At 48.0% G+C, this 12,499-nt stretch overlaps 1 protein-coding gene across 1 annotated transcript in view; it reads left to right on the top strand.

The window, feature by feature from the left end:
- Positions 1 to 9,204, top strand: part of ENTPD1 (ectonucleoside triphosphate diphosphohydrolase 1) — a 32,685-nt gene extending 23,481 nt beyond the window's left edge. The window contains exons 2-10 of the mRNA XM_065638783.1: positions 546 to 679; positions 1,081 to 1,198; positions 2,413 to 2,563; positions 3,425 to 3,584; positions 4,217 to 4,453; positions 5,148 to 5,408; positions 6,470 to 6,589; positions 6,790 to 6,927; positions 7,075 to 9,204. Coding sequence (XP_065494855.1) covers positions 546 to 679; positions 1,081 to 1,198; positions 2,413 to 2,563; positions 3,425 to 3,584; positions 4,217 to 4,453; positions 5,148 to 5,408; positions 6,470 to 6,589; positions 6,790 to 6,927; positions 7,075 to 7,281 — 1,526 coding nt within the window. The 3' untranslated portion in view covers positions 7,282 to 9,204. The remainder of the gene's footprint in view (positions 1 to 545; positions 680 to 1,080; positions 1,199 to 2,412; positions 2,564 to 3,424; positions 3,585 to 4,216; positions 4,454 to 5,147; positions 5,409 to 6,469; positions 6,590 to 6,789; positions 6,928 to 7,074) is intronic.
- Positions 9,205 to 12,499: the final 3,295 nt, after the last annotated feature.

The raw sequence follows: 12,499 nt of genomic DNA, 5'->3' as shown, positions 1-12,499 counted from the left end.
CTAAAGGCATTACCAGTGATGAGGATGTTGTAAATTGTTATAAACATCATAAAAACCTGAAGCACAAGGTATACTAGAATAAAATGTCATGGAGTTTAAAGCCTGGGGTTCCACAAGATTATGTTGTTTATGTATTAGCAACCTGTTCTTTCAGCTTATCAGGGATTATTAAGCCAAATGCACTGTGTAGAAGCAGCTGGTGTTTTCCCCATAGAGATGCTTTTGCTATATGGTTGCCCAGTCACCTGCAGGTATCTTAAGGGCAGGCTAACCATAAGCTGCATCTTGAAGTCCTCCTTCGTCACCACTTGGCACAGAGCAGCCCATGGAGATGTGGCACAGCCCATGAGAGCAGATCAGCAGGGCACCAGCGCTGAGCTCTGCCTCTAGGAAACTCCACATGAAAACATGGAGCAGGAGCCGGGAGCAGGGATGGGCAAAGGCAGATGCTACAGAGTGGTAAGGGACTGTAGATATGTGCCTGAAGATCTTTGGGTTGAGGTAAGATGGACTACTGGGATACTCACATCCTTTTTTTGCTCTAGTCACAGGCGCCAAACCAAAGATGTCATGGACAAGAAAGATTCTACTCATCCTGGGATTCCTCTCTACTTTGGCTGTAATTGCTTTAATTGCTGTAGCAGTGACCCAAAACAAGCCACTTCCGAAGAATATTAAGGTATTATGAGCTGGGATTCTTACAGGAAAACAAGCCAAGCTGGGGGGTTGGGCATGCATGGTACTCCAGGACATGTTGCTGCCCTTGCTGGGTCTGGCTCACCTCTCTTTTTGGCTCCATGCACCTCAACATCTCATTTTACATCTTCATGGTAAATACAGATATGATTTCACCGGGGATCATCTCCTAAGTAATCAGTCCCAATTTTGCTGCTTCTCTGCTCTTGTATCCCTTTGATGAAAACTTTGCACTGAAGCACTACTGAGAAGAGTAATGGCACAGCATGTTCCCACAGCTGCCAGATAGGCTGCTCGTTTCTGGTCCCTCAGTGTGTGGAGACCAGCGTACATTGGGTCTGGGTCAGTTCCTTGGGTGCAATGACAGCTCTGTTTTGCCAACAGTACGGGATTGTGCTGGATGCAGGGTCGTCCCACACTAACCTCTACGTGTATGAGTGGCCAGCAGAGAAGGAGAACGACACTGGGGTGGTGCAGCAGGTGGAGGTGTGTAAAGTTGAAGGTAAGAGGGGAAGAAGGAGCTGTGGGATGAAAAAGGGAGAATGTGACCAAAGGATGGGGGAGGAGAAATCTGGAGGAAGAGGCCAACAGTGCAAACAGTGTTACATCTGTGAGCTAATGTATATCCCACCACTTCCCATGGGGACTTGTTATGTGCCTACCCTTCCTGAGGGGAAAGCTGGACCCACTTTTCCAATTGTTTTTAGGATGCTTGGAAGTAAGTGCTTTTTGGAAAGAACTACATCAAAGAATGTACTTACATAAACAGAAAGTCTGCATGCACCCTTGCTGAAGCACTGATGAACATCAGGCAGGGAGAGGGGAGGGCATGGATTGCTCTTTTTCAAGGCCTCTGTGCAAGCTAGGCACTGGGCTTGTGGGCCAAGGTTGCTCAACTTATGCACGTTGTGGTTTATTTTTTATTCTGTTTAATTGCTGTGTAGATATTTTATGGTTTAGGAAAGCATAAATGAAGCCCAAGGATGCACATAACAGAGTAGACCACTATGGATCAAGAGGCATTGTCAGACCCTGCCTGGGGTCTTTTCAGGCCCATCTGCAGCGCAGGGGAGAGCCATACTGTTACCGAGCTGCTGCCATAGCTGCTCGGTGCTGCAGCCACGCCACGAGCAGCACGCTGAGCATATGGCAACCTGGAGCAAACGCAGAGCGGGTTTCACTGCTGCCCATGCAGGCACTGGTCCTGGGGCAGTCCCCTCACCAGGGGACACATGGCAGGGAGGGACAGTGCATTTTTCTTTGGGTTAGCATGAAAGGGGGTGGCTGCAAAATGCGCAGTGCTGTAGTGTGAGCATACAATACACAAACAAATGACAGCATCTTTCCCCAGAGAACCCAGCATAGTGAAGGGTCAGGGATTTTCAGGCACAGATCCAGGGCACACCCAGGCAGAAGCAGAGATGAGTCTGCAGATGTCCGGGACATACTAAGCAAACAATGCATCTCACTGCAGCCCTCATTGCTAGTTCATAGCCTGGTCCTCACAGAATGGCTGGCAGATGCTGGGCGCTGTGGCCTTTCCCACATATATCAGGCTTAGTTGATACAGTAGGATTTCTAAAGCTACCTAGAAATGGGGTGGTTGAATCTGATATTGCTGCCTGTGATAGTGATATGGTTTAATGTGACTGCTCATGACAGCACTCTGAGGTTATGCTGGGAGCTGGAGCAATGAAGTGTCCTTATTTCTTGCAGGCCCTGGGATCTCAGGTTACTCCCATGCCACAGAGAAGGCAGGTCCCTCTCTGGCACAGTGCCTACAACAAGCAGAAGAGGTGATTCCCTCACAGCGGCACCAAGAGACACCCGTCTACCTCGGAGCAACCGCTGGCATGCGGCTTCTCAGGTACCGCAGGGCTTGTCCCCTTCCACCCCAGCACTGCACTGGGGACCACCATGGATGCTTGGGGTGGGGGGCCTCTTGGGCAAAGTCCTTGAAGATGCTGCCAGTTCACTCTTTGACCCTCTTCTGCCACTGATCTCAGCCCCAAGACTCCCTGGGTTCTTCCCCTGCTTGCCCAGCAGGTCCATTTCCACTCACTCCAACCTCCCGTCTTCTCCAGCCACTCACACGCAGTGCAGAGGCACCAGGAGCGTAACAGTGCCCACGCTGTTCAGGGGATGCTCAGACGTCGCCCGCAGTCTGGTATTAGGCCTGACCTAGGATTTTTGTGCCCAACCGTGTTGCAACTTCTCATATACCTTGACTCAGCCAAGACCTTCAGAGCTAACATAACTTTATAATCGTATTTCCTCCTTTAATTCCAATTTCTGATTTTCATGGGGGTGCCCCAGACCTCTTGCCTGGCTGGGACAGGGAGCTGATCTTATGTAAGTATTACCTGGGGAATCCTTCTGATGATACCCAAGGGCATGGATTTCTTCTGTAACGGTGATGGTAAAGAGTCGGAGGAATCTCCACAGTGCAGTCCCTACCAGGGCACATGCTCCAGGAGAGCAAGAGAGCTCTGGTCTCTGCTCCAGGTACTACTCTCAGCTGTAAGTGTCAGAGCTGGTGGCATCTTTGCTGTCAAGGTGTGACAGAGAGGGATGTGGCCGGTGAAAGCTGGATGTACCCATATGAATTACTGTTCTGTTACAATTAACGCTTGGTGGGGGATTTACAGCCTGCCTGCTCAGAATAAAGCCCATAGGCTGTAGAGAGCTGTCAGCCAGAGTCACTCCATCCTTTCTTCCATTCATCCAGCTTGCAGAATAAAAGTGCAGCTGACAAAGTCTTGTCCTCAGTAGAGAAGACACTACGCTCAGCTCCCTTCAACTTCCAGGGTGCCAGAATCATCAGTGGTCAGGAAGAAGGAGCCTACGGATGGATCACTATTAACTACCTACTGGGAAATTTCAAGCAGGTACTGTATCAAGGGCAAGTCCATATTTGAATCATCAGCTTGCAGCAGTTTTTAAATCATGCCTTGCAGGAGGGTGTTGCAGGCACTGTCTTCCCTTGTAAGCCATTTACCAGAGATCAGGGAGCTGCACATCTTGCCTCAGCAGTTACCCTGAGTACATTCTGATAACACTGTAGTCAGGCTTAAAGCATTGAAATAAAACACCAGCATTGAAATAAAACACCTGCAACAAGAACTTTGCTTGGGCACGGAATCCTCCTCACTTCCTGATCTAAAATATTTTTGTGCCTGCAAAATTTGTCAATTATTCTTTACTATTGAGATTATAAACAGTAAGCCGACTGTGTTTTTCACATAATAACTGTATTAGATTTCATATTCTTAGTCCTCCTGCAGACATTCAGACATGATCCATCTTCTGCTTTTCTGAGCCTGTGTTTTTTTCTTCTGTCTTGTTCCAGCTCTCATCTTGTGCCCCCCTCCAGGTCTTCCTGCCTTTCCTGTGTTCTGTGCTTCTGCTTCTATCCTCATAGGTCTTTCTCCTTTTTTTTTTTTTTTTTTTCCCTCCAAAATAAATCTTCTCCATTCCTGATGTGTCTGTTTTACTTTGGTTTTTTTGTTTGTTTGCGAAGTCTGGCTGGACAAAACTTCTACATTCCCTGAAATCCATAAGTGAGACATCAGGAGCACTAGACCTTGGAGGAGCCTCAACACAGATTACCTTTGTACCAAAAGAACTTTCTTCTGAGTCCCCAGAGAACCTGCTCTACTTCCGTCTCTATGGCAAGGATTACATAGTGTACACACACAGCTTCCTCTGCTATGGGAAGGATCAGGCTCTGCAACAGAAACTGGCCAGGGACCTACAGGCAAGTACATCTGTAATGGCAGGTACAGATCCTTGACCCTCCTAGCTTTGACATACTGGTGCTGTAAAGTTGCTGTGTCCCAGCTAAATGTCTCATCCCTTAGTCTGGATTTAGGAAACATCATTATTCACTAAAAAGTCTTGGCAGATGCCCAAAGAGAGAACAGCCAACATTTTCAAAAGTACTACCAATCTGAGGTGCCGTGATTCTTGGGCATGGGATAGCATGAGTACCATACTTAACTGAAGCACTCAGGGGAGGTGATGTTTCACTGTCTCTGGGAACCCCAAATCAACAGAAGCTTCACAAAATCTGGTCAAAAGTAATTTGCTCAGGGCCCTACAGGGAGGCTGTGGCAGTACCTATATCTCCCAAATCACAGCCAATGCCTTAAACCAGGGATGTCAAACTCATTTTCACTGGGGGCCACAGCCTCGTGGTTGCTTTCAAAGGGCATTAATACAGTCCTAAAATTACATTCAGCCCTTCGAAGGCAACCATGAGGCTGATGTGGCCCCCAGTGAAAATGAGTTTGACACCTCTGCCTTAAACCACCCTCATCACTTTGACCTGATGTGTGTGTCTTGGTGTGATGTACTGCGACAAGTGCTTTGTGGCCACCCTTTCTTGTGGCACTTTCCCAGGGTGTTAGTCTAGAGTGAAGTGTAACAGCTTGGGTTAATTTTACTTTCAGACCATGGAGAACAGCAGCCTCCTTGATCCATGCTTTCACCAGGGATATCAGAGGACTATAAATATAAGTGACCTCTTCAAAAATCCTTGTACATCAGCCAAGAAAAAGCAATTCCCTTTCAGCCAGCTGTACATACAGGGAGAGGGGGATTATCAAGAGTGCCGAAGAAATATCCAGAAACTCTTTAACAAAACCAATTGTCCTTACTCCAGTTGCTCCTTTAATGGGATATACCTACCTCCATTACAAGGGGATTTTGGGGTAAGTCTTCACATTCTTCAACTCTGTAACCCAGAATATCAGAAGAGCAGAAACTCAGAGTAATGCTCGAGTGTGTTCTCCATGGTTGGGGCAGGAAATTGTTTACAAGATGGCTTTTTGGACGTGTAACTAGAAAAGTAGTGTTGCACTTATTGTGAAGACACCATGTGTACAAGCTACCCCAGTAAATAGTACTGCACTGTTCCCATTCTAACTCACCTCCTTTAGGCATCTCCTTGGGGTGCTCTGTTAACTGACTCATTTTTCAAGCAGGCCCTCCCGATGGCCAGCACCAGAGGTAGGAGAGCCTGCTGCAGGCCATGCGTGACACGCTGGTCCTACAAACATTGGCTCCTGGGTCAAAAAGCGGCACCAGATCAGAAATTCATTCAGAAGTGTGTGAACACTACTGAAACCAGTCAGCTCACCTGTCTCCTTCCCAGATGTGATGCAGAGAAAGTGCATGCTCTGAACACACATCCTGTGTGACACCACACTGAACATCAGTCCTGGAGCTGCAAGACTCCAGTGGCTGTGAGGTTCTCTGGGGGAACTGTTAATACTCCCTCGCCCTGTTCATAAACTCCTCCCTACCTGTCACCAATTGGCCATGGTCAAATATGGGCTACCTGTATTTTGGATTGTATGCCGGGGCTGTGTACAGTCCTTTCAGACTGTCGCCTCTGCTGTTTGTGGTGAGATTGGATGCACGTTCATCTCATTCAGTTGCCAAAATGGGATCACAAATGTTATGGCAAGCACAGTTTGCCAGATGCCACTCTGGCACCAGGACATAGAGAGGAGGAATTTATTGAAGTTCTTCAGGATACTGTGGTCAGTGAAGTTCTTACCCCCACTTTCCTTTTTGGGATACTTACCCCTCGTCAGCTCTGAGTGATGTCTCAAAATGACATTGCTATTGAAAATATACCTACTTTTGTATGTGTGACATTGCTTCTTATATTTCTTGATGTGTAAATAAAACCACTTTATTTTGTGTGATTTCCTCCATCCTGCTCATGCTGTGGCCCAGTCAAGTTGAAATATTCTTTCTCCTTCAGGCTTTTTCTGCTTTCTACTTTGTGATGAACTTTTTGAACCTGACCAGTGATCAAAGCCCCATTTCCCTGGACAAAGCGGCCAGTGTCATTGAGAGCTTCTGCGCCCGGCCTTGGCATGAGGTAAGCAGTGCTAGTGCCAGTGGGCTGGGGCTGCCGGGTGACAGGAGCTGCTGATATTTTTCTGTAGGATAAATGGTTGGGGGTAAGTTCCAAGGCTGGAGGAGGAAGATCCCCCCAGCACCTGCAGTGGATGCTCAGGTGCAAGCTGGAGCAGCAAGAAGCTGTTTTAACAGACTGGTGACTTCTCCCTCCTTCCCCAGGTGAAGTCAGCATACCACCACATAAAAGAAAAGTACCTGAGTGAATATTGCTTCTCTGGGGCCTACATCCTCTCTCTCCTGGAAAACGGCTATGAATTCACTGAAAAGAGCTGGCAAAGGATCCACTTTCTTGGAAAGGTGTGTCTTGTGGTGGGGAGGGCTATACCCCCACAGCCAACTGCAACCTCTGCTGCACAGCCTGGTCCTTTTCCCCAGGGATGTCCCTGCCCTGGCAAAGCAGCCCCTGCACCTCCCGGCACTGATTCTGCTCCTCTTCTGTTTCAGATCGGCAGCAGTGACGCGGGCTGGACCCTGGGCTACATGCTGAACCTGACCAACATGATCCCCGCAGAGGAGCCCGCTGTGCCCCCTCTTTCCCACGGCAGCTACGTGGGGTTGATGGTGCTGTGCTGCCTCGTGCTGGCGTCTGTGCTCCTGTTTGCCTGGCTTCTCTTCCACAAGCCCAAGTGCCTGCAGAAGGGGATTGTTTAGAAAGAGCATTAGGGGGAGAGGGGCCATGTCACCCCAGCTGCTCAGGGCTAGGAGACCCCCACAGAGCAGGCTGTACTGCAGAGCCCCTCTCACTGAAGCTACTGACTGTGTACAACAAGGGCATTTATTTCTTCTGACTCGCACTTGCACTGACAGATGTTGGGACATCAGGCTTGCCACCTCTCTCTGCCAAGGACAGACAAGTGGGTGTCCCCTCCTTGAATGAGTCATACTTTCATTCAATGAAACTTTGCTGCTTGTTGGTTTTTGCCTTGTGCACAGCATTATAAAGAGAAAAGCAGCAACAATCTTTGGGAGCCAGTGCTCCTGCAAGGGTAATCTCAGGGTCATACATCCCACTAAGCTCTTGGGAGTGATCACACACAGGGTGATCCTGCACCTCCTCCTCTGAAGCCATTCCTGAGAGCCCTTCCTGCACCAGCACACCTCTGCTCGCCTCCCTGAGCCCTTGCAGCCCTACAGCCAGGTACAGCCACCCAGCTGGCCCCTGAAGGCTGGCCAGGCTCCCAAATACCACTCTGGGACAAGAAGGGATGAGGATAAAGAAACTGAGTGTGCTGGTGGTCATCAGCCCTTAGCTGGGCTCTGGTGGCTATCCGCTCCTTTCACAGGCGGCAAGAAGCCTCTTTCCCATGTCTTCCTGATGTTGCTGGACCAAAGCTGGCTCACTGTTACACTGAGCCATTCCCATGTCCCTAGAGTACATCAAGACACGAGTTCCAAGCCAGGCGTTGCTGATTTTTGTAGGAACAGCCCATACTGGCCAAGGATCCTTGACCAGTAGTGAGTGCTTATGCCTACAGGGACTCTGGTGTGATCAGCGTGCCTACAGGTGTGCATCCACTAAAGCAATCCGGTGTCACTGTGCTGATGATACAGCAGCCTCCGATCTAGCGAAAATATTTATTAGGTCATGTTCCTTTATAAATAGACAGCTGGCAGCAGTTAATCAGATTGAACCACTCTTTCCACTAGCAAAATCAGTGAAAATTTGCTTTTCTGTCCCTCATGGCTTAGGTTTATCTCATGACCATAAGACCTAGGGCTTGTGAGCATACATACTGCAGCCCATCTTCTAGCACCCAGCTAGGGCAATGCCACTGATCAGGTTTATGAATCTCTTTCTTCCATTTTTCCATTCCTTGGTCCAAACAAAAGGAGAGGTAAGTTGGAAGTCCATTTTTATAAAAACACTTGGAAACCACTGGTGCCTCTCTACCTCCCACAAAATCTTGGAAATCTCTTCTGCTAATGACCTGTAAGTGCTGGAGGCCAAAAGAAAGCAGATATTGTAGAGAGAAAGGCATGGCAGACACACACCTTCACCTGTTTCCCCAAGCAAAGCAGTAGAATGCACGGAGGGGATCAGGATCTGTAATCCTAATAAAGCCTTCTCATTTAGGCAGGCACAGACACACAGCTTGGGGTTTTCACACTCTCTCAGCCTGTCTCTTTGCACAGTGCAGGCTGGAAAATATCCCCCTGTTATTTCTTACTTCATGCCTGGAAGTAGGAGCTGTAACATATTGAAGGACCTAAAGGTAAGGGGAAAGTCTACCCTGTCTTGTGGTAAGAACTTTGGGCAGTTCATTGTTCTTCCAAAAATCTGTGTCTTACTTTTGCTCTGAATTAGCTGGCTTCAGCTTCTTTTGGATCTTGTTCTGCCCATTTCAGAAAGACTGAGTAACTCTACTATCAAAATCCCTTTTTATTTGTTGGTGCTTGCAAGTTGTCATTGTATCATATTAAATAGATTGATATTCAGTCTGTAAAGTCCTCTGTGCTGACCTTACTTGTAGCTCTTGACTCCACTTCTTTGAAAATTTTTACATCTCTCTGAAATTTGGACACCAAAGTTTTCAGCAGCGAGTGGCAGTAGATTTGCTAATAGTGTAAATAAAAGTAATACCCTCTGATTTTGATCTATACTCTGTGTTCCCTATTTGTATATCTCAGGGCCAGGCTTCCTCACTTAAGAGAAAGTTTTGGAGCTATTTTGTCCAGTAGGACTATTGCAACTTGGCCTTTTTTCCCCACTCGTATTCCAGAACAGCCACTGTCTCACACCCCACATCACTGTATCTGAATGTGAGCTGCTTTGCCTTCCACATGGCTCCACTGAAACGTATACTATTCAAAGAATATTCCCTCAAGCAAATGATCCAGATCAACCCACAAATGTCACTTTCCCACACAGTTTGTCTGTTGACCAGTTTTTGTTTTACCTGCAAATACATTGAGATGTTGGAATTCATCTAGAGATGGCATTTTCCTTCTGTTTTTCTCAGCAATGACGGGTAGATGAGAGATTAACAGTGGTCACTGGGCATGGCTAGAAGGCTTGCAGGAGGAGCGTGTGATCAGAGCTGCAACAGCTCCCCAGTCAGCCCCACTTGCAGCACACCCCATCCTGTGCCATTCCTTGCATATGGAGTCTTGCATATGGTGCCCTGAAGAAGTTCTCCCCCTGGGCTGGTGCATCCTTCCTCCCTGTGAATAGTGTGGAAAACTGCAGAATGGTAATTCCTCTCCTCAGGGATCTGGCTGCTGCTTGGTTGTGTCTGTGATGCTGGAACTGGCAGATCCATTGGGGTATTTCAGAAATTGATGGAGAAACTCCATATGGAAGCTGGTGTGGAGAGAAAGCCTGTGCCAGTCTGTTCTTCTGGTCCCTGCTAAGGGTTTGTGCCAAAGGAAAAGGTCAAATACAGAATCTGGGAGAAGAGATTTAGCAATCTTTTGTACCTTAACTGCAAGTCCCATAGTATTAATATTGTTAGCTCTTGATTCTGGAGTTAGGTGATCAGCTGGTATCATCACTTACTCCCTCCTGCCTTCCTGCTCTTGCTTTTTGATTTGGGTTTTGTCTTTTTTTTAAAGCTGTAAATGTGACTTGAGTGCAATCTAAAGGCCTCAAACTAAGACAAATACAAAATATGTTACATTATTTTTAAACCTTATGACTTTTAGACCACACTTATAAGTCAATGTCTCCGGGACTGGAATTTCTAAGGTGACACCAGATGTGCTGTGTAAAAATCACTTGAGCAGGCTGAGGCTCCAAGAATTGGTTAACTTAAGGCATCCTATCAGGGTGAGAACCTTGCATATCGCTGGCTGTACTTGAACCTTCCCAGAAAAGTGTATGATTTTTTTCTCCTGCTATTGCAGGACTTTATCCATGGAGGCTATTCAAAATCCCTGTTCAAAGAGTTCAAGTTTAATGAACATTCATCTATTTGCTTCTGTGCTGCATCTGACCCAGCTGTACTCAGCTCAAATGTGTTTTCCAGTGCCACCCAATGTGTACATGAAGACCCTTAATGATAGTGGGAGGAATTTCCAGGTATGCCAGTGATAATACAGTATCAATTCTCTTGTTAATGCAGTCGATCTGCCTCACTGATAACTATCTGTGCCTTATTTCTAATTTGATAACTCCTGGCTTTAATTTCTAGCCGCTGGCTCCTGTACAGTTTTGCTTTTCTGAGTTAAAGCATCTTTTAACACCACATATTCTTGTCTTGCAAATATTTATTCACTGATCAGCTCTGCTGAGGCTCCAGACCTTGGTCTCTCCCGTTTTGCCACAGGAAGCCCTGAGATGTGCTGCAGCAAGGTGGGATGAGGGTCTGTGGTTCGGGTTCAAATGTGGAGTGGTCCAATTTTGGGAAGGTTCCTTGCAGGGGGATTTGATAGTTTTGCTTGGTGTGGGAGCATTCTGGTCTCTCTGGCACTGTTGACTTCCAGGAGCTCTCTCCTGTTCACCCAAGTGTCAGGTCTGAGGCAAAACTTACCGGTGAGGCTGAGATTTCCAGGGGTTGGAAGAGAAAGCCTGGGTGCCTGCAGCATCCTCACCTCTTGCAGAAACAACCAGTTCCCACCGCAGGCTCTAAGTACCCTTCAGTCTCCTCCCTGACACAGCCAGCTGATTTCTCTGGCCCTACAGTGAAGCACAGTGGAGCCTCCACTTGGTAGAAAGTTCTTGGAAGTGGGGCCATCATCTGTGTGGTGAAAGGCTGATTTGCAATGTTGGAGCTGGCCAGGGCTTCCCAGCTTCTCCAAGGGCAACTCTCAACTGAATATGTGCCCCCTCCTTGTCTGTCCCAGTTCTTCCCATGCTCTGTGCTGGGAGGACATGCAGGCTCTGCAGGGCTGCCAGCTGCATCACAGAGCTCAACACCATGTTCCAGGAGGGGCTGGGAGGGACACACTGAGTCCCTGCCACCCAGGCCATGTGCTTTATTTTTGTGGCTCAAATGATGAAATGAATCTTTGTTTTGATGCAGGCACAGATCTCTGTATCCTTATCACAACAAAGATTTCTGAACTGATGCCAGAAAAATATTTGCACTGTTTTCCAGAAGATGGGAACCTGCCAATAGTGGAATGGAGCTTCTGGCACTAAATATGGAAAAGTCCAGAGATAAGATTTTCTCTCTTGCCTGTTCTCTGTTGTTCTTCTGGATCAGACCTGGAGTTCCTGGTGGATGGGCAGCATCCCCTCCTGGCAAGGAAAGGCACTGTGGTCCTTCCCAGGCTCCAAGCACCTCACGTCGGTGGCCTCACTCCCGGGAAGGCTGCTAGTACCCAAACCCCACCTTTCCTTGCTTTAGCTTTACCTTGACCTCCCCAAAGCAGTTCGCTCTCCCCTGCCGTGCACTGGCCGGCAGCAGTCCTCTGTCTTCTCCCTTCCCCAGGCAGCACCACTGGCATCATGCTGGCACTGCACCCCCCCCCCCCCCAATAGATGAAAGATGGGGGCCTGCGCCCCTTGTTTCTGGGGCCGAGCGGCTGCGTGCCTCTGCATACAGCCAAGGCTGTAGCTCTGCCAAGGCAACCAGGCTTGTCAAGGCCCACCATTTTTCTTTCAGTACACGCTCTCCTCAGTTTGCTCGTTCTTACAGCTCTTAGCTTGAACTTTCCTCAAATTTTCCAATCTTCCTCTGGTAACAATATGGTCAGAATTAAACACACCAGGTGGAGTCTTTCCACAGGCAGCTCTGGAGGGAATGGCTCCCTGCTGCCTCTGACTCTTAGCTGCAGAGCGATGAGGGGGACGGGGCTCACATTTGCATTCCTCTCACTCTCATTGCTGTGGCACGGCGCCTTCCTGCTTGCCCTCGTTCTCCCACTGCCTCGAGGTCTCTCCTTCTTTGAACATCTGGGAGGGATGATCCATCCCAGATGTATTAGC

Source organism: Caloenas nicobarica, chromosome 7 (genome assembly GCF_036013445.1).
Source record: "Caloenas nicobarica isolate bCalNic1 chromosome 7, bCalNic1.hap1, whole genome shotgun sequence".
Lineage (NCBI taxonomy): Eukaryota > Metazoa > Chordata > Aves > Columbiformes > Columbidae > Caloenas > Caloenas nicobarica.
Note: the sequence above shows the minus strand (reverse complement) of the source record. Positions and strands in the feature narration are given on the sequence as shown.